Here is a 22059-nt window from a genome sequence, read left to right on the forward strand (position 1 = left end):
TCCCTCTCCCACCCCAGCTCCTCACAGCGTGCTCAGCAGAAGATGCACACGCTCAGGGCAGGTCCGCAGAAGTGTTGAGTAGCCTCTTGTGGCGTAAGGGCCAGAGAGCGGCTTGCACTCAATCGGACCTGCTGACTGGAATTAGTTCAGATGCAGCTGGAGCTAGCTAAGCTAGCATTAGAACCGCACCGTGTCCAAGTCCCGTCAGCTGATGCGAGGGCTTTTCTGAAAAGCATTAACGGAATGCCATGGAGTGGACAGATGCCTATTGTGCGGTGGGGCCATCTCTGCCCTCTCACATACAGGGTGCATTATGTGGGCCTGGCTCGCAGCAAAATTATTATGCAGGGCTCTACAAATCTCTCAGATTTGTGCCCTGTGAGGTGAGGACACGGCAGCTGTTCAGCCCACAGGGCACATGCTGTGGGGGAAGGGAGCGGGCCTGGCTCCCTCTCTCTCTGTGTGACTCTTGGCTCTTCAGCATGGGGCCACAATGCCTCGTCCTGCTTGGCGGGGCTGGGCTAGGTTGCACACGGGGGCCCAGAATGGCCTTGCTGCTGTTAAAGGTGAGGGTTGTTGGTGTCCTGTTCATTTCCCTCACATCAGGTGCGACAGCCCATTCCCCACCCCCAGCTTCTGCCAAGTGCTGACTCATCCCCTCACCCCCGGAGCTGGGGCATGGCTTTAGATTCCGTCCTCGCCTCGCTGCCGAAGGCTGCCTGCACTTCCCTCAGGACAGCCAGAGAGATGGGCCTGTCCCTGTCAGCCTGGGGCTGGCGCTGGCTAGGAGCTATGGATGTGCAGACGTGTGTTCTGCTACCCTGGCTCCTGCTGGGGTTGGGCTCCAGTGCCCCAGAAAAGTGGGTTCCCTGCTCTCGCTGCCCCTGGACTTAGGTGGGAGGGAGTGTTTCTGGAGAGGCCTGTGTCATTCCCGCCACATGCTGGCATCTCTACAGGCTGGTACTGCTTGGTACTCTTGTGCTTCCAATGTAATAGGAGGCCAAGAGCAATGGCCAATGGAGATTGTTCCCCCCTTCCCTCCCCCGCCCCCTTTCTTATCCTGTGGGAACTTCTTCCTGGCCGGGGCTGGCTTCAGTCATGCTGTGCAGAGCATGTCCAGCTGCCGGGGCAAAGGGGTGGGGTATGGGACATGACCAAACTTACGGCTCGTTTGAACCAGTAGCCAAGAGGTACATGAATGTGTTAGCCAGGACTGACCCCTCCCCCCACAGCCATCAGCCCTCTGCTCTTCTGTGCCTGAGTGCATGTCCCACTCCAAGGCTGAGGAAAGCAGATTAACCACATGGAAAGGGGGCTGGCTGACACCACCTTTTCATATGAGTGCCCTCAGCCTTGCAAGCGCAGCCTTCTTTAGACCCGTGTCCTCAGGCTGGGATATTGGGGCACGAATTCTAGCTGGGCATTGTACTGACAGCTGGGGAGAAGAGCCGGCTGGTTCCTGGACGTGTTACCCCAACGTACTGGAGAGGCATGGGACTGGGCTGAGGCCACAGCTACCTCGTAGAAGAAGGACCATGTGTCAAGCCTAATAAAGCTTAATTTCTCAGGCTTCCTGTACATCCCTTCTCACAGAGCAGCGCCTGTCACGAGCGTAACACATGGGAAGGAGATATTGTTTTCTCTGTTGGACTCTGGGTCAGGGATCAGTGGTGTGGGGTGATGAGGGCTTGTGCATATGTGGGCATGTTAACAGCAGGGCTGTGTGGGCTGTGGGCCATGCTGCTTTTCAAGCCTCTAAGTCTGAGCCCCTTCTGTTCCGTGGGAATCCAGAGAAACTGCCCAAGGCTTACAGCCCAATCAGAGATTTGAGGGGTGGGGGAAGGTTCAGCCCCCATAGTGGCTCAAATGCCAGTCCTGGTGGTCTGAGCCTTGGACCAGGCCTCTTGAGAGTTGCCTGTGGAGATCCATGTGCACTTGCTTGTCTGTGGTGGGTGTCTGAGTGTGGGAGCTGCATGCCCATGGATGTGCCTGGGCCCTTGCCTTCACTCCTGACCACTCAGCTTCAGCAGCGGGGCCAAGATTTCAGTTGTGCTTCAGGGATGCACCAAGAGAGGCGAGGCCCATGGAGTCATGAGGGGGAAAGAGGGAGCAAGCAAATCCCACAGTCAGCCAGGGGGACAGCCTGGGGTTCTGGGAAGCGCTCAGCGTGCTGCTTGGAGAAGGGAAGGAGCCCCCCCTTGCTGTGGGCGGGAGGGGGAGGTGGCGGGGACTGGCTCCCCCAGCTGTGGCACAATGAACAGATAACTGTAGCAGAAAAACTAACTTGCTGATGAGCGTAGCTGCCAGGGCTGCTTTATGTCGAGAGCTGCAGCCTTTTTGCCTTAAAACGTGTGAGCGAGATCCCCTTCGTGTCAGCAGATGCGGCTCACTTGCCCCTTCGGGCTGATTGCAGGAGTGCTTGTCAGTGCTGCATGAAACGGGGTGGAACTGATTGACCCATGGCAAATGGCAGGAGGCCCTGCCCAAGCCAGGGCACCTGATGGGAATGGCCTCAGGCTGGGGCCAATTTCCAGGTTATACGTGAAGCCACAGCAGGAGCAGGGTGTGCTCTGCAGGAAGGCTGGCCAAGTCATTGCTCTGGGAGCCTGGGGACCAGGCTGTGATCCCAGGCGCTGCTGCCCAGGCTTTGCATGACCTTCCTGGAATCTGTCGGCCACTCCCTTCCCCAGCGGTATGGAGGGTGGTGGCTTGGCTCAGCTGGGGGAGAGGAGAGCTGCTGTCTGTGAGGGGCCCGCCTCTGAGATTGCAGGTGCCCAAGCGGGGAAGGGAGTGAGGAGGTGAAAGGCATGGTGATGCTGTGGGAGAATAATTGCTCAGCCTCCCCAAGAAGGGGGAGATGCCCCATCCGTTGGGGCGCTGGCCGAGAACAGAGGGCTGTGCTCGATCTGCCTTTCCAGGCCCCTCTTATCCTCCTGGGCAGCAGCTAAGCTGGGGGCTGGGGAATGTGGCAGAGGCCAGTGTGTTGGTCTGCACGGCCGTAGGACGAGGGAAGGCCAATGCAGCTTTGAGAGGCATGCAGCCATCGGCAGGTGGGGAGTTCCCTTAGCTGATTTGCTTCCCCGTTAGAAGCTGCCAAGTCGTAGCAGGAGACACCAGCGTGGCTGCTTTGAGCAAAACTGAGCTGGCAAAGGAGGTGCAGGGCAGCAGCTGGACCTGCCTGAGGAGGGGAGCTACCCTGTGTGCCTGCTCTTTGTGCAAAGGGAGCCGCAGGTGTTTCTGGGCTGGGGCTGGGTTAAAGGGGAACCGGACGAAGACACTTATGGACAGAGGGGGCTGGTGGAATCTTTAGCACTTGGGGATGAGCATCTTGTGCTGGGAACCTCAGACATTACTAAATGCGCCCATTAATACTGGGCGACACTTCACATAGCTGTCCAAAAATTGTCTGCCCAGAGCTGCGTGACACAGGGTGGCTGGGGCAAACTTGCGATCTGAATTAATTGGTGGCTTTATTTAGTCTGACAGGTGCCTCCTTCACCTTTCCAGACCCTGCCACCACTCCTGCTCTGTACAGCCAGGCTGCAGGGTGGGGGAGGAAGCGTACATGTGGCCGGCTGAGAGTGGGATGGCAGGTGGGAAGCACATAATGGAGTTCAGATGCTGCAGCCCCCGACTGAAGGGATTTAAGGAGGAGACTTTGCATGTTTCCCAGGGAGACGCTACTGCTGTGTCCTCACTTGCAGAGTGCCTTAAGCTTTGTAAGGATGCCTGTGGGCAGGGCTAAGAGCTGCCCCTGCGGAGGTTGCTCTCCAGCCATTGTGAGAGCGACAGTCAGGCAGCACTGTTCAAGCACTTGCCGGTCACCTGGCCTGGGGGGCAGGGAGAATACTGCTGGCTTGCAGCCAGTGACAGAAGTTGCAGCGAGCTGCTTCCTGCCGGTCTCAAGGAAGGTCAGCAAGTGGCCTCTCATCCCCATGTTCTGCAGCAGGGTTGGGCAGTCAGTATTATCAGCACATGGAGAGCAGGGGTGCAATGCAAATGTCCCGGCTTTGTCAGCAGCCTTTCCAGGAACCCTTCCCCCCTCTCGCACCCCCTGCCCCCGGAGCTGCTCCCACCTATACTGGTGGCTCCCTGCAGCGTGATGGGACTCTGGACACAGAAGCCTAGTAGCGACTGTGCTGCCACTCAGATGAGGTGCAAAACTCAGGTCCTGTCCTACTCAGCTCTTCACGTGCAGGTGCCTGTTTTGCCAGATATCAGTCCTGGGGGCCTGCCCAAATCTCCATTGTTACGTTTTTGCCTCTCTCGACTCCTGCCTGGCAATTTCACTTGGAGACAGGATTCTTCCTCCCTTCCTAATTTCAGCCACGTGCAGCGCTGCTGTGAAACTGCAGCTGTGTTCCACCTCAGAGGTGGCTGCATGTCCCTGGAGGTGAAATTATTTCTGCTTGTCCCATGTATTTTGGGATGCACAGGCCACGATAAATGGAAAGCGTCTCCAGTACTTAAAAACACTGGGGCTGCTTCATTTGTCCTCTTTTAAAGTCTAGTGGTTGCTGGCTGTGTTCTTGGAACCTGGTTGTGACTTACCAATTGCTTCCCACAGGTTGATACAACCCTGAGGTGGGCTCATCACCTTCAGGCAGGCCCCTTGATCTGTTCTCCTGAAGTGACAGCGTCCAACTAGGAAACTCTGCTCTTCTCTGACCCTCCTCACCACAGCATCCAAGCGCTTTCAAGTTGTGCATGGAATGAGACGACTAGCACCTGTTTCATGTGGTCCCTTCTTTGCCCTTCCCTCGCCCCCAGGAGAAGTTGTGTGGCAGCCACTGTGTGATTCCCTGGGATGTGCCTTGGGCTCAGTGTCTGTATTGGCCAGGTCGGGCGAAGAAGGGACCCTCGCACTTGGAGTGGTGGGTTGGGAGGCTTGTGCTGAAGCTTGGATCTGGGGCCGCTGGGTTCACAGCCTCGGGTAGGCTCCGCGAAAGCTCTGGCTCCTGCCCGCATTAGCTGGACACTTGCAGTGGGGAGCCGTGTTCAGCTGGAGGAGCCAAGTTTTCCCACTGGCTCTTGCCCTGAAGCTTTAGGTAGCTCCTGTGTGTCCTGGGCCCAAGCTGTGAAATGCCTCAGAGATCCCAGGGAATCCTCCAGCTTGCCATTGTATTCTGCAGGGTCGCACTTTGTTACAGGGCACATCAAAGGCAGCTAGAGAGGGTACATGGCTTTTTCCCTTTATTTTTGTCCCATTTCTTCTGTGCACCAGGCAGCATCTCTTGCTATTTCCCCTGCATTGCATTGGGCCTGCACCCCACAGCCCTGCCGCATCAACAGCCCGACGCAGAGACGTGGCCTTTGCCCACAAGGGCTCTCCAAGGACAGCTGGGCTTGGGTGGCTGTGGCAAAAATGCAAGCACTGGGTGGGGGGGGAGAAAGGGAGCCAACCCCTGCCCTACTAGCTCTCTGGGGTGACTTGTGGGGATGGGATCAGGAGAGAATTGCAATCTGCTTCCTCAGGTGATGCCAGGTCAGCAGCCGTGTGGGGATTAGCGCAGTGGGAAAAAGATGCCCTTTCTGGTGGAGTGGGGGAGGTGATATGCATTTGCTTAATCAGCCAGATGGTGGCTACCAGTGCGGCAGTGCTGGAGGGTTAGTGGAGACACAGCTAGGGGTGTGGGAGGTGGGGTTGCTGTTAGGGTTAGCTGTCAGCATGGGCAAGGAGGGGTGAGCATGCATGCACACGCACGCACAACTTAGTGCTGGGGGTCTTGCCCACTGCCCTGGGACAGCTCTCATTTCTGGCTCCCCTGCATACCAGGTCAGCCTGGCCCAATGGTCAGATCCTTTCTTGGGGGACTCTTTGGTGCTGCAAGGCACTTCGCAAGAAGTGCTGGGGCTTAGTGGGATGTTCACAGCCGTGAGCAGGGACCTATTGCTCTGAAGCCTGCTTAGATCAATCAAACGCCTGGCTTTTACTAAACTCGAGAAGGGGGTTGTGCGGCGTGTGTGCGTGCGAGTGATGTGAAACCTTGCTCCTAGCGGGGCTGTGTAATGAACCCCCAGTCCCGGTGGAGATACGCGAGCTAGTGAGCAGTCAAGTGCATTCAGTCTCTGAATAAGAAGCACTTCATTCTCTTTTCAAACTGTATAATTTCTGCCTGATTGTAATGGCATATTTTAAAATTACCAGAAATCAAAGCCAGAAAATGGATACTGCTGCTTTTACTGGGAGCTGCATTAACAAGGGATACGTAATGTATGAAATAAAAACACTCCCTTTTTTTTTTTTAAAGACAGTAATAGGAGAAAATTGGTTTTGAAACTGAATAAAAGTCCCTTTCAGAGGAAATCATTTCTTTCAGGGTACCTTTGCTGAAAGGAAAATAGTGAATAATGAAAGGTGGTTACATGATTGTCTTTCATTTAAAGAGAGGCTAGGACAGATGGGATCTCAGCAAAATACAAGATTGGAATAATTGCATGGTAACAAGGCGCTTGTTGTGAAATTAGTATCTTAAGAAAGTTGTGAAAAGGCTTTTACTCATGAATACTTCATTATTAGGAGAAAACAGCCCAATTTGGGTTCTCCAGACACCTGTGCAGCGTGAAATAACTTTTTCCCTGCCCCTTCCCCCAACCTGTCTTGGAAAAGAGTATCCTATTCTCTGAACTTTCCAGCCCAAACAGTTTCGGGGGAAGGTTGCCATTGAACTTGGCTCTAGAGTCTGGGAGGGCTGTTCTCACAAGCAGATGATCTGTGCCGGCTCTGAAACACTGTCTGACTTTACCCATCCTGCTGGGATTTCTGCAGCGCTTGCGGGAATGGCACCAGGGTGAGTCCTGAGATTGTGCTTGTCTCTTGTGCTAGTGCAGAGCACTGGATTATGCATAAACAGCAACCGAGGGATGTCTCTGCTGGTGAACTCACCATCCATCATTGCTGGAAGGTCCCTCCCTGGGGGTCGCTTTTTACTGTATGGCAAGATCTCATTGACTGCCCTCTCCTGATGTCTCGCTCACAAGGGCAGTGGGTACAAGGTGGGCCCCGGGCTGACACACTCCCCTCCCCCCCCCCCCAGGGATACATGGGGAGCATCTGCATCCCAGCTGGCACAGGAACGGCAGCCCTCTCCTCCCCCCTGTCCCCCCAAGGCAGCATTACCTAGCGCTGACCAGATTGTCCTGCAGCTGGTTATGGTGCCATGCTAGGAGGGCTTCCCAAGCCTGCATTCACAAGAGCAGGGAAGAGGAGGTCTGTGGGATGCTGGAGGGCCACTCAACAAATGGAAGCACCCTATGATCCTAGTCCTGGCTGTAACAACCAGACAGCTCTGCGCAAGGCGGGAGCAGGGCTCAGGCAAGGGGTTCGGGTCAGCCCCAGGGTGGGTGGATGGCTCAGGCCAGTCTCACACAGCATCTCGTTTTCTCTTTGGCCTGCTGAGTTTGTGCACTTGGCTCCAGGACACCTCTGGCACTTCCCCAAGGCACCAGCGTGGCTGTGAGGAGCTGTACAGGGTCCCGTCTCAGACACCCTTGCTCTGCCTAGTGAAGGATGGGCCGAGGAGGTACAGCAGTGCTGTCCTCTGGCACACCTGGGACCCCTTGGCGGAAGTGCCAAGTGTCCTGTCCCAGCCCACGGGACTAGCCAACCTTCTCCTGATCCGTCTGACTCCTTCCTTGCCTGGACCAGCTGGCATTAGTGACACAACAGGTAACAGGTGGCAGTTTCCCTTCTCTGCATCACTGCCTGCCTCCGGAGTGGGGTGGGTGCTGAAGGACAAATCTTCAGGCTGCAGGTGTGTTGCCAAGAACCAGTTCCCACTTTATCATTGGCCATGTTTGCATCGGCCCTCTGCCTGGGGGGCCGGGAGTTGCACTGAGGCTGCTCTGCAGCGGGGGAGACCTCGCTCCTGGGTGGGGCGGAGGAGGCGGGGAACAAGCAATCCACATGTGTCTACGACCATTTGTCAGCGCAGAGATGAAAGGGGGCGATTTCCAAGAGTGTCTGTCCGTTGTGCTCAGGAGAGAGATTTCTGTAATTGCTCCGACAGAACCATTAGCCGGGGCGCGGCAGTCAGAGCAGATGGAGTGGATCTTCTGGCTTCAGCAGCTGCTCTGGGCTAAGTATCTCCGTGGGAGGAAGGAAATCCTGCTGCAGCAGGAACAGCATGGCCTGCAGTGATCTGCCAGCCTGGTCCCAGCCAAGGAGGGCCTGCCCTTTGGATCCCTGCTGGACAGGTGCTTCCCTAGACAGACTGGCAGGGTTAGCTCAGCGGTGACCTGGGAGACAGTGGTGTACAAGAGTCATTTCTTGGGTCAGCAGGCTCCATGTTGAATCTCTGCATGGCTCGTGGGTAACCCCGTGAGCAGACACCCCAGGAATAAAACAGGCAGGTTGGAAAAGCCCCGGGGGCTTAGTTATTACTTTGTTACTCATTACTGCAGAGCTAATTCAGTGAGTGTCCCTGTGCAGTGCCTTCCCTGAGAGGTCTCAGCCCCTCTAGGGGTTGATTCTCTCTGGGTCATTCATTCCTGGCTGCCTCCATTGATGCTCTCAGACCCAGGGCCAGCTGTGGGGATGGTCCAGGGCATGTCCATAGCTGTCTGCTGGAAATGGACTGTGTGGCTCATTGTTTGTCAGCCTCTGAGCTACGTCAGAGGGTGATCCATTTCTGGCACTGCCCGTCTAGGCTGCACAAGAGCAATGACCCACCATTTCAAGGCTGCAGTCCCTGGGCCTTGCTCTGGACCCTTGACAGCATCATAGAATCCAAGCACTGGAAGGGACCTCAATAGGTCATTAAGTCATGACCCCTGCCCTGGCAGCAGGGCCAAACATCGTCTAGATCAGTGTTTCTTAAACTTTTTGAGACCATGGAACACCAAACAATATTTTTTTTTTTTATGCGGAACACCTATGAAAATTTTCTTCAAAAAAAATTGTCAGACAAAAAAAGACAAAAACAAAGAAGAGGTTGTGGCACACCTGCGAGTTGTTCACGGAACACCAGTGTTCCACAGAACATAGTTTAAGAAACACTGATCTAGACCATCCATGACAGATGTCCATCTAATCTGCTCTTAAATATCTCCTGAGATGGAGATTCCACAACCTCCCTAGGCAATTTATTCCAGTGTTTAACCACCCTGACAGTTAGGAAGTTTTCCTAATGTCCAACCTAAACTTCCCTTGCTACAATTTAAGCCCATTGCTTCTTGTTCTATCCTCAGAGGTTAAGGAGACCAATGTTTTTCCCTCCTCCTTATTAACACCCTTTTAAGTACTGGAAAGCTGTTATGTCCCTTCTCAGCCTTCTCTTTCCCAGACTCAACAAATCCAGTTCTTTCAATCTTGTCTCACAGGACATGTTTTCTAGACTTTTCATTTTTGTTGCTATTCACTGGACTTTTTCCAGTGTATCCACATCTTTCCTGAAACGTGACACCCAGAACTGAACATGATACTGCTGTTGAGACCTAATCAGTGTGGAGTAGAGCAGAAGAATTATTTCTTGTGTCTTGCTTATAACACTTCTGCTAATACATCCTAGAATGATGTTTGCTTTTTTGCAACAGTGTTAAACTAAATATGAGTCAGTTTGTGGTCCACTATGACCCCTAGATATCTTTTCACAGTACTCCTTCCTAAGTAGTGATTGTCCATTGTATATATGTGAAACTGATTGTTCCTTCCCACGTGTGGAATATTTTGCATTTGTCGTTATTGAATTGTATCCTTTTTACCTCCAGCCGTTTTTGTATTTTATCCAGATCATTTGACTTATCCTCCAAAGCCCTTGCACCCTCTCCCAGCTTGGTATCATCTGCGAACTTTATAAGCATACTCTCTATGCCAATATCTAAATCAATGATGAAGGATAATCTAGCATGGCCCAATATCTAAACAAATACTTTGTTTCAGTCTTTAATGAAGCTAATGAAGAGGTTAGGGATAATGGCAACAGAACAAATGGGAATAAGGATATGGAGGTAGATATTACCATATCCGAGGTAAAAGCCAAACTCGAACAGCTTAATGGGAGTAAATCAGGGGGTCCAGATAATCTTCATCCAAGAATATTAAAGGAACTGGCCCATGAAATTGCAAGTCCATTAGCAAAAATTTTTAATGAATCTGTAAATTCACAGGGTTGTACCATTTGACTGGAGACTTGCTAATATAGTTCCTATTTTTAAGAAAGGGGAAAAAAAGTGACCCAGGTAACTACAGGCCTGTTAGTTTGACATCTGTAGTATGCAAGGTCTTGGAAAAAATGTTGAAGGAGAAAGTAGTTAGGGACATTGAGGTTAATGGCAATTAGGACAAATTACAACATGGTTTTACAAAAGGTAGATCGTGCCAAACCAACCTGATCTCCTTCTTTAAGAAAGTAACAGATTTTTTAGATAAAGGAAATACAGTGGATCTAATCTACCTCGATTTCAGTAAGGCATTTTATACAGTACCACATGGGGAATTATTGGTTAAATTGGAAAAGATGGGGATCAATATGAAAATTGAGAGGTGGATAAGCAACTGGTTAAAGGGGAGACTACAGCGGGTCATACTGAAAGGTGAACTGTCAGGTTGGAGGGAGGTTACTAGCAGAGTTCTTCAAGGATCAGTTTTGGGACCAATCTTATTTAATCTTTTTATTTTTGACCTCAGCACCGAAAGTGGGAGTGTGCTAATAAAGTTTGCGGATGACACAAAGTTGGGAGGTATTGCCAATTCAGTAAAGGTTTGGGATATACAGGAAAATCTGGAAGATCTTGTAAATTGGAGTGATAGTAATAGGATGAAATTTAATAGTGAGAAGTGTAAGGTTATGCACCTAGGGATTAATATCAAGAATTTTAGTTATAAGCTGGGGACACATCAGTTGGAAGTGACGGAAGAGGAGAAGGACCTCAGAGTCCTGGTTGATCACAGGATGACTATAAGCCACCAATGTGACATGGCCATGAAAAAGGCTAATATGGTTTGGGGATGCATTAGGCGAGGTATTTACTGTAGACATAAGGAGGTGTTAGTGCCGTTATACAAAGCATTGGTGAGACCCCATTTGGAATACTGTATGCAGTTCTGGTCTCCCATGTTTAAGAAGGATGAATTCAAACTGGAACAGGTACAAAGAAGGGCCACTAGGATGAGCCGAGGAATGGAAAACCTGTCTTATGAAAGGAGACTCAAGGAGCTTGGCTTGTTTACCTTAACCAAAAGAAGGCTTAGGGGAGACATGATTGCTCTCTTTAAATATATTAGAGGGATAAATACCAGGGAGGAAGAGGAATTATTTAAGCTCTATACCAATGTGGACCCCAGAACAAATGGATATAAGCTGGCTACCGGGAAGTTTAGACTCGAAATTAGATGAAGGTTTCTAACCATTAGAGGAATGAAGTTCTGGAACTGCCTTCCAAGCGAAGTAGTGGGGGCAAAAGACCTATCTGGCTTCAAGATTAAGCTAGATGGGTTTATGAAGGGAATGGTTTGATAAGATAACATGATCTTGGTAACTAATTGACCTTTCACTATCAGTGGTAAATAGGCCAATGGTGGGATGATAGGAGTTACTATAGAGAACTTTTACTGGGTGTCTGGCTGGTGAGTCTTGCCCACATGCTCAGGGTTTAGTTGATCACCATATTTGGGGTCGGGAACGAATTTTCCTCCAGGGTAGATTGGCAGAGGCCCTGGAGGTTTTTTGCCTTCCTCTGTAGCATGGGGCACGGATCACTTGCTGGAGGATTCTCTGCATCATGGGGTCTTTAAACCATCATTTAATTAGAAGGTCATGCTAGACTGAATCGAAAGTTTTACTAAAGTCTAGGTAAACCACATCTACCACTTACCCCTTATCCACAAGACTCATAACCTTTCACACAAGCAGGGGCACCATTATTAGCACATCCAACCTGCAGGCCAGTCGTGTCTGGTGTGATGTGCATGCAACCAGGTCACAGTACCAAAGTCATGGCCTGAGGAGAAGTATCATGAAAAGACACTGACCTGCTGGCTTAAAATGTTCTGTGATGTGGCAGGGCACAGGGCCATGCCTGTGAAATTGTGTAGTTATACAAACCACATGTATAGACAAGAGTGGCTAGCAGGGTGTGTGCAATACAAATAGCATGCATGTGGCATGTATGTAACTCACATGTGTTGTGTCCATTCCTCATGCTGCAGCAGAATCTCTAGAGCAACTGATGGAAAAAATGGGAACAAATGCTAAGAAAATGAGAGTAACCTGCTAATCTGCCCTAATTTGCTCCTGCATGTTCTGTCAGGTAGAGGAGATCCTTACCTGATGTTTTTCCCTTTGCTCCCCGGCCGTTCAGTGGTTCAAGTTGTGTGTGGAGTACTTCACTGAGCATCGCTTTGTTTCTGCTTCTTTCCTGGCTGCTGAATGCAGTGTTGGATCCAGGCTGCATAGAGGAATCAGCTCTTTGCCTGCTATGTCCTGATTTGGGGGGACAGCAGAGAAATCTGATATCCCTGCATCTGTCTGAGCATTGTCCTCTCTGTCAGGTCCTGGCAACTGAGCTTTCTTTAAAAAAAGCCATTTTTGCAGCAAAGAAATCCTAGTACGTCTGCCACACTATTTCTCGCACGCCCACTGTCAGCAGAAATGGTCAGGGCAGTGTGTGTGTGTGTGTGTGTGTGTGTGTGTGTGTGTGTGTGTGTGTGTTACACCCAAGTCTTCAACTGCTGAGACGCAAAGTCTCGTTGCAGTGGGCAGCCTAGAAGGCTGGAGGGCGCCCCGAATAATAGTTTAATGTCTGTGACTTTACTGCTAGGACCGGGGTCCCGTCGCACAGGGCAGCCAACAGGCTCTCAGATGTCCCGGTGTGTGTGTGTGCTATACATTTGAGACTTCAACTGCTGAGACCGGGGTCCCTTGCAGTGGGCAACCTGGAGGAGGTTGACGGGCGCCCCAATAAGTTTATAGGGAGAGCTTAGAACACCTCAGATTTTAGCTGCTAGAATACAAGATTCCTTCGCAGCGGGCAGCCTTAGGGAAAGACTGAGAAGTGCCCCAATGGATCTGCCACCGGGGAGTGACACAATCCAAAACGCCCAAGCTCTCCCTATACCTGTCCCTTTGACCGGCTGAAGTTCTTTTGTTTGTGTTCGGTTCGGGTACAGCAGCACGGGTTCAAGTCAGAAGCTTGACACTCACTGGCTTATTATAGGAGAAAGAAAGAGAAAATAAAAGAAAAGAAACTTGGTTCAATATATATATATTTTATAAGTAAATGAGGGCATCCCACTTATTCCCAAAGTTTATAGCTAAATCACCTTACCAAAGGCAGTTTACAATAGAAATGAAGCAGTTTGCCTTAAGAAACTATAATAAAGTAACTAAACTTATAACAGAGAGACAATTAAAGTGTACACATAAAGAAAACACATTGCAGGTACAATTCTCACCCCTGCGTTCCAGACTTGGCGTGGCCAGCGTCTTTTTCTCAATCACTCGGGAAGAAGTAGGGCGAGGTTGGGCGTCCCACGGACCTCGGGAGACAATCAATACCTGCCAGCAGGTGTAGGTGATTGGAGCTCAAATGGGGTGGGCAACTAAACCCTCTTTCTACCCCTTGGGTCACATGGGCTTCTTCCTGGTCTCAGGTGGCTAATTAGGAAAAATAGCTTTGAATGCCAAGTTTCCCACGAAGGGTGCAAAGCATAATTCACACCTGGGAAGATGCAGACAGTGGGCACCTCTGGTATGTGATGGGCGAAGATTCCTCTCCTGAGACAGTGCAGGCATGTCAATTACTGATACTAGCCATCACGGCGACGGGAGGCCTCCCAGTCATCAGCTAGCCCATTTACTGTCTGGTTTCTGTTTATGGTAGAGTCAGGGACAGGCACCACACCTGTGTTCCCAGGGCATCAAAGGCTGACTGCCTTTCTCTTGCTCTCTGGGGGGGGGGGAACAAGATGGGGTTCATGGAAAAACAAGATGGGGTTTGTGTCTGGCTACACCCACCTAAGCACGTGAATTTCACACAGCTCCTCTGCACGTCTGCCTTCATGTAGGTCTCATAAACAGCTCCTGCACACACACCCCTTCCATGCGTATCGTGTATATGATAACTTCTCAAAAATGCCCTTCTGATTTTGGATGGCTCCATTTTTGTGTGGCTCATTTCAGAAACATGAGCCATGATTTTCCACAAGTGTGGGGGAGGGGTAACAGGATCAGCACTCCATTCCATGCATGTCCCTGGCTGACTGAATACATGGGCCTGCACTCTGTTTGGTACCAAAAGCCTCTTCAGCATCTCAGCCCTAGGGCAGAGTCACTCTTAATGATTCTCAACCCCTTCCAAGGTACACCTCTAACAACCCAGTGTCCTCTGTAGAGTGTCTTTCTGACTCTGTTGCCCCACTCCAGATGAGAGTGGTGCCTCCAGGACTTCCTCTCCTGAGACCTCTCCTTTGCCTGTACCACAGGACTTTATCTTCTAGTCCACAGTTTCTCAGCATCTCTCCACTGTGAGCTGTCCATTGTGCTTCCGCTCTACCCCTTGGCTTCTCTCCTTCATGGCTCTACTGCAACTGATCTGTTGCTGTGCTTTGCAGTTCCTTTTGTAGGCCTCTCTGGTCCCTCATTGGCCAGTTTCCACCACTCTATCCTCCTGGAGGACTTCTCTGTGACCTTTTCTGGGCTCAGGGCATGGTCCACCCCATTACAGGAGGCCTGGATTTTGGAACCTGGCCCATTCTCTGTGGCTAGAATTGCAGGGCACCAATGCCCCAGGTGTTTAGAAATGGCAAATCATGGCAACTCAGTAGGCCCTGGGCAATGGAGCAGATTTGCCTTAATGGCACAGGTGGATTTGTGGCACCACCATCTGTGTGTCCCATATACAAGCTGTGCCTGGGAGCAGAGTAGGCCTGTGCTCTGTGCTTGTCCAGCTGGTCGGTCTCCCCAAGCAGTGCTCAGGTCTGAGCACTGAATAGGCAGGAAGTTCTGTGCAAGATTTATGCCTGGAGTCCACTGTGTGCTCCAACCTGTATGTTAAAAGGAGTATGGAGAAACTTGCCATAAAACTAACCCAGGGAAAGCTTTGAGAACATGACACAGAGAACAGTTTGTACTGGCCATTGCGAGAAAAGGGGAGACTAATTTGCCCTCTGGAGTTTTGGTCATTAAATTTGTATTGCACAGCCACTAGGAAAGAGAATTCTACTGGATGGGTGGCCATGATTTTCAGAAGTGATGTAGGCAGAGAGTTAAGTGAAGTGCAGAGCACTGAGCGTATTTGCGGGGGGAGCAGTTGGGAGTCTGTTCTAGATCTTTCTGGAATGTCTGAGCCCTGCGTTGGCATGGCAGTAAGTGCATGTTGCAGGAGGCCCGGTCTAGGATTCTTGGGGAACTCGCGTCCTGTCTCGGGCATCCGCCTCTTCCTTGGCTGCCCTCTGTTCTTGGGGCCTATAAGGGGAGGAGGAGGTAGCTGGAAGTCACTGGCAATGGTGGTTCTTACGGTTCTTATCCTTTCTAATCAGGGTAATGGAGTGTTGTCCTCCTTCAGATCGTCCTCCTTCAGCTTGGCTCGCTATCCTGCTGCTCTCATCCTGCAGTGGAGGAGTGGCCAAGCTCTGAGGGGCCTTCCCTGCCTCGTGTGATTAGTTGCTGCTTTGGAAATGATAAAAAAAGGACTTGTTCTTCTTCCGACCCCAGCCCTGGGGTTCCCCCGGCTCTAGAGCTGCCCAAAGCCAGTTACAGGCCATTTTGAGTGTCTGTTGGCAAACGTTTGCTGCGGTGTGGAGAAGGGATGTGAAATCCTCTTTAAAATGTTCACCAGTTAAACGACATGTTTAACTGGCTAACCGGCCCACTGCATCGCGCTGTGGGCGGGGCGGCCTGGCTGGAGCAGCCCTCCGCCCGCAGTGTGGTGTGGTAGGCCTGGCAAGGCTGGGGCTCTGACACACGCGGCAGGGTGGGCCCAGCTGGCAAGCCACAGGTTGGGTGGAGGGTGCTACTCCAGCCAGCCCAGGCTGTGGTTTAACTAGTTAACCCTTTGCATTCCTAATGCGTCCAAGGTGGGGAAGGGGGCAGTGTGCGCCAGGCTTAGCTCCAGTGCCTCTTGCAGCCTGCCAGCTTGGTCAGCCTAGACAGTGAGACTGGGCATCTGCTTCCCACCCAGTGATCCTAGGAGATCCCTTGGGGACATGGGTTCTAAGCCTGCAGAGAGGGTCACTGCCAGCAGCCCTAGCAGTAAACACCATTGCTCAGCGCCGCAGGCCTGGGCCATGGAAACATTCCCCAGCCTGGGAGATCTGTGCCCAAGGGAAGGGAATTCTCAAGCTGCCTTATTGAGAGACAGTGACCATTGGAGGCATCTCCTAGACAGTAGTCCCAGCACAGACTCGCTGTGTCCACTTCTCCCTCTCTGCACCCCACTTCCTCATCTGTAAATTGTATTGTGTTGCACCCCATTGCACTCACCTTCCCCACAGAGCACTGGGGGTCAACTACTGCTTGTGGAGCACTGGGATTTGCATGGGTGGAAGGCACCAGAGACAAGAGGAGGTGTGGGGGGGGGGAGAAGGGGTTAATAATTGTACTTTATTACATGCTACCTTTTTAAGCATATCCAGGTATAGATTGTATATGTCTGTGCAGCATTGTCTGCTTGGATGCTCTGTGAATGAGGCTCTGGAGCAGTGAGTGGGCTGACCAGTTTGGGCTGACCAGTTAGCGCTCTGTGCTGATGTGCAGGGAGAGCCGGTTTGGGTCCTGGTTCTGGATCCTTGCTCTGTGTAAACAAGAAATATCCAGATTGAAATGCCATGGATGGGATCCTTACTTGGAAGGGTCAGAGTGCAACAAAAATGCCTCTGTCCTGAGAGATATTGTATGTGCTGGAGGGGGAAGGTGATTTGTACACATACCACTCGCCCCTGTTGGAGAGGGAAGTAGGGATTTGCTTTGGGGGTATCTGTAATATGCAAAATTGCCCAATGCATGGAAAGCAAGTGGAATCCACTTCCTTATAGCCCCGCCAACCCCTGCCCCCAGGGAGTGTTCCTGAGGTCTATGTTTGAACAGGAATGCCAAGACCTACCCTGCTCTGCCTGGAGCAGCTGAGCTAGGGTCAGACTTTCTTTGCTGTGACAAAGCATGGGGCCATGCAACACATCAGCTGTGACACCTGCCCTCAGTAAATTCCACCCCTAGAGAGTAATGGATCAGAACTTCTGGCTCGGCAGGATGGATGCTGCAGCCTGGTTTTCTTATGTGTCGAGTCCATCTCTGCTTACCCTGTCTGGGAAGGAAAGATCAGTCCAGGAGCCACTCCAGGCAGTGAGAGTACACCAGGAGGAATGAGTTATAATGAAGGACACACGATTAGCTCCAAATGCATAACACTTGTCAGCAATGACTTTGGTTTGATCCCTCTGATGCCAGTCAGCTGGATTTCAAGGGCAGCCTTAGCTCTGGTGGCAGACACTGGGACTTGAGTGTTTGGTTTGTTTTAAGATGGGCTTTCCCATCCTCTTGAAGCGGGGAGAGGAGGGGTTTGATCTATGCTGGGATCTTCATGGCCAGCTTGCAGGGGAGGTAATCCAGTGCTTTATAACGTACTGCAAGGCAATGGTGTCCATCGTTCCAGCGAACAACAAAGCAGCCTGTCTCCTGTTGCCTGACAGTGGCATCAGCATGTTGTAGGAGTGGCCGGGGGCTGGTCCGGGTATGCAGGCTGCCTCCTCAGAGGCAGAATAGAACTGAACCCCTCTTCTCTTTGGTATCCCTCTTTAAGGCCTACTTTTGCCAAGCCACCTGCAAGGAACTGGCTGACGGATAATGGTTAGATGGAGGAGCAGACTCGCTGATGTATATTTAAGGAGCTTTGTACGAATCATTCCCCTCTTTTCACCCTTAGTAATCCAGGAGAGCTAGACCTTTTGGGCAGGGGTGTTCTCTGCCTTTCTGGGTTGGACAGTGCCATGCTAACACACACAGAGCAGAGATGGGCAAACAGGAATGGTGGGTTGGCTACATGAGTGGCCCTCCTTCACCTCAGTGGGCTGCAGCAGCCTACAGCTCACTGGGGTTCCACCTGCAGCCCCCTGTTTGCCTCCCACCCCTATGCACTCCTCACACACCAGTGCACCGCACTTACCCGCTCTCTCCTCCTCCCCCCCCCAGCACTTCTGGAGTGTCTGAATCACCTGATCTGTGCTGTGTTCTCCCTCCTTCCTTCCCTTCCTCCCCCCCCCCAGAGCTGGAATGCCATGAACAGCTGATGTGTGGCATTCCAGCTCTAGGAGAGGAATGGTGGAGGAGGAGCGGGGACGGAGTGCAAATCAGGTGATTTGTGGCTCTCCTAAAAGTGCTGGGAGGGAGGGGGAGGAGCAAGAAGTGCTGGGCTCCAGTGTGTGGGGGGTGCATGGGGAAGAGAAGCAGCTGGGGGTCCATGGGGCTGCATTTGGAGCCCCAGTGAGCCGCATGCAGCCTGCAGGTTGTCCACCATAGAGACAAAGGCTGATAACTTTGTGGCCATGCGTGGTCCTGGCTCCTGGGCATGGCTGTGAGGAAATCAGTTCAGAGAAGTGGATGATTAACGGGCAGGACAGGTTAGAGATGTGAGGAGGCCCTTCACCCCCTCTGTCTCACATCAGTCTGTCTCACTGCAGATTGGGGTGTCCCCTGCTGATAGGGTTCAGTCTGTCATCCCCCCCCCTTAAGCCTGGCTTGGAGGAAGCAGCTATCAAACATTCACAGGCTTCTCAGCCATCCCCAGGCCACGGGTGTCCCTGCAAAGGGGTGTGCTAACATCAAGGTGGTTCACCTGGAAGAACTACCAGGCTGTGAAGACCTAGAGCAGACAAGGTGCATGTAGCTTTTATCTTCAAGGTCAACACTGTGCCCCCGTCGGGGACCGATCTCCCCTAAAAACTACAGAGCTTTGTCTCCACTAGGGCCTTGCATGTAGCTAGTTACCTCACGCTAGATTTTATTAAAGATAAAATCACACCTGTTTTGCTGTGAAGCAGCTGAGGAGCCTGGGGCCACCTGCAGAGCTCCCTGGAGCTGCCATTGCAAGTACTCTGCTTGAAACCAGAGGTGAGAGTTAGACTAAAAGCTCTGCAAGTGTGCCACTCCCATGGCTGTGTCTTGTGCTGCCCTGCTGGCTGTGCAGAGCGGGAGTGAAAACAGCTGGAAAGAAGCAAAGATTTGTTGGGGGGATAGGGAAGATTTTGGGAGAGGAGGGGATGAACACCACAAATGTTTGCAGGCTTAAAAAACCGACATTGTTCAGGATTTGATTTTCATCTGGAGAACACGGAGCCCGTAGCAAGGTGGCCTTTCCTCCAGTGTGACCAGGGAGTGTTCAAAGCAGCCACAGTCTCTGGGCTCCTGATGAACGTTGCTTCGAGTGGGCACAGACCCACTGTGACCCACCCACCCCGCTCTCTTTCTGACTCGCAGGTCGCATTTCATGGCTGTATGTGGCATCCGCGGGCAAGAGAGGGGCCGTGTGAGGTTCAGCTGCCCTCACTAGGCCTGTTTGCTTACTGACGCCTCCTCCCTCTGTCTGTCTGCAGCGTGAGGCTCTGCAGTGGTGACTCCAGCAGGGCTCTCCGACGCTTGGACCATGTTGGCCTGTCTCCAGAGAACCCAGAACCCACCAGCCCAGCACCTCACGTGTCCAAACAAGACCCTGGAGCCGCGGAAGTGTAAGTGCCGCTTTGCTGGGGTGACAGGGTTGGCTGGGACTGAGAGGAGGTTTTCTGCACTCCCCATACATTGTCTGGCACCAGGTTGTTCATTGACCTTCCAGCCTCTCTCTGCTCTATCAGACTTTGTGCTTGGGAATAGGACTGGTTGCCCCTTCCCAGTGCCGTGTCACATGGTGTGTCCTGCGGCAGACTAGCCCTGAGGCCCCTCTCCATCTCCTGCTCTGGGAGGCAGAAGGCAGCCTGACTCCAGTTCCCTTTCTTCCTGATAGCTTGCTTGCTGCTTTGATGCTGCTTTTCTCCGGGGAAAAGACGCATAGTTAACTGGTCATTAAAAAGGACAGGAAAAGCAGAGGGGAGCTGGGGGAAAGGAAGGCAATGTGATAAGCAAATTAAATTGGACTTCTTTGGTTGCTGGCTTGAACTTCAGAAAATTTTGCACCGATGTTTGTCCTGGTGCTTTGTAGACACCTTCTCTGAAGCCTCCTATCTATGTCCTCCCTCCCCCACCCCATCCCCATCCCCAATAATTACTTTTCCCAGTTTTGCCATAGCTCTACTGTTCCTGATGAGCTGGCCTTTCAGATAAGCTGTAAACTAGTTACATTAAAATGGGTTCCAAAAGGTCACTCCAGTAAAGCACCTGTCTCCAGCAGCCTTTGTCTCTCAATCCAAGCCATGATTAAATGTATATTTAATGAGGCTGCTTTAGGCAGACGGGTTTGACCTCTCTGGCTGGGAAAGACACATTAAGATTCTCTAGTGATGAATGTGTGTTTTAAAGAGGGGAGTGGATATTTTTTCTACTATCTCGGTTGGATTTTTTAAATGTTCCGGGCAGAAGACAAATCAACTGCTAAAGCTCTGCTTTTTAGCATGTGACAGCCACGAGGTATTTGGATAATGATCTGTATTTTCCTTGGAGACACGCTTCCCCCTACTTGCACGCCCCAGTGCAATCAAACCAGTCTGCCTCTACAAATAGATGCTGGACAAAATGCAGGCCCTTCTCTCTCTCTCTCTCTCTCTCTCTCTTTCTCTTTCTCTCTCTGCTGTCTTTTTAAGTAGAGGATAGTAGGCTTTGAACTGATCAGATGGCCTTTTTAAAACAGACAGTCAGGTTTAAGCTCTTGGCGTTGAAGTGGGAATTAGTTCTCAGGAACTTGGCTGGTAAGATGAGATGATCACAGGGGGTCCATGTGCCCTTAAAAAGCTGCAAACTTTTGTTTGTATTTCTGAGGCACTTTCACTTTTCAGTTCATGTTGGTCTCTGAGTTCATCTTGTGCCCCAGGGGAAGTACCCTCATGTTTCACTTAGTCTCCAGTATAGGGATGTTAGCATGTAGTCATTTACACGGTTAACCAGTAAACCCAGACTTAATGCTAATGGCTACATGCATCTTCTCCTCCCTCTCCCCCACCCCCACCACCTCTGTATCCGGGAGGCAGGAGCTGGTGCCCATAGGGAGCCAGGTCCCACGGAGCTGCCCGCCCCACCTCCACTGCCTCCCAGAGAGTCAGCAGTGCCGGGGGCAGGTGGGAGCCACCTGACATCCCCTCCCCACCCTGCGCTGCTATCTCTGATAGAGAGTCAGCAGCATGGGGGTTGAGGTAGGCAGGCGGGATCCAGTACACACAGTACTGGCTCAGCTCCCGTGGAGCTGTCTCCCCCACCACCATCCCCATGCTGCTGCCTCTTTATCAGAGGCAGCGAGGGGAGGGGCCAGTGCTTGTGGGGAACCAGCTTTTAAGCCTGCTCCCTGCAAGAACCAGCTTCTGCCTGCTGTCCCCGCCCCCCCCATGTAAACCTCTAACCACAAAAAAAAATCTAGCAGTTACACGTTTGCACAAATACCCCTTAGTTAACATCCCTAGTCCAGTGGAGAAGGGGGCCAGAGGCTCTCCCCACTGAGTGTTCAGCTGCTACCACTGCCCCAAGGGGAAGGTTGCAGTCCCCAGAAGCATGGGAACCTCTCCTCTCTCCCAGGGCTCTGCCTTGCACTCTGTGCAGAGGAGACATGCTGCGTGTGTGTGTATGCTTGCTCAGAGCTTACTGCATGGCTCAGGTCTCTCATTTGCCTCTGGGAAGACATTGAGCCTTGCTGTTGTAAAACGTGATCCTATTCGCTCATGCCGGAAGGACAAGCCCTGTTCCTGCTGCACCGGTCAAGAACCCAGGCCAGGCTGAGGATAATGTGTGCACAGGGCATCAGAGGTTCCCTTCCATGACCGCTGTGGGAATTGGCGCTGGGGCGGGCCTGGTGAGCTGGGGACCACTTGTCATCCTCTAATATTAATTGGCAACAGGGGTGCTTGCAAGCTGTCTGGTTTGTGAGGGGGTCTCAGCCATAGAGGCTCATCCCAAGAGACACCCACCAATCATGCCTGGTGCTGCAGTCAGA

General features: G+C 51.7%; 1 protein-coding gene across 4 annotated transcripts in view; it reads left to right on the plus strand.

The window, feature by feature from the left end:
• FAM222A (family with sequence similarity 222 member A) overlaps positions 1 to 22059 on the plus strand; it is a 113532-nt gene that overhangs the window by 39197 nt on the left and 52276 nt on the right. For 2 of the 4 annotated variants that reach the window (XM_075898836.2, XM_075898839.2), the window contains exon 2: positions 19526 to 19657. The exons of 1 other annotated variant lie outside the window; for it this stretch is intronic. In XM_075898836.2, the coding sequence (XP_075754951.2) occupies positions 19576 to 19657 (82 nt within the window). In that variant the 5' untranslated portion in view covers positions 19526 to 19575. Of the gene's footprint in view, positions 1 to 11680; positions 12250 to 19525; positions 19658 to 22059 lie in introns of those variants that run through there. One more of the 4 variants, XM_075898838.2, reaches the window with a different exon arrangement.

The sequence above is a fragment of the Pelodiscus sinensis genome, chromosome Z, assembly GCF_052426305.1.
Source record: "Pelodiscus sinensis isolate ZL-2025 chromosome Z, ASM5242630v1, whole genome shotgun sequence".
NCBI lineage: Eukaryota > Metazoa > Chordata > Testudines > Trionychidae > Pelodiscus > Pelodiscus sinensis.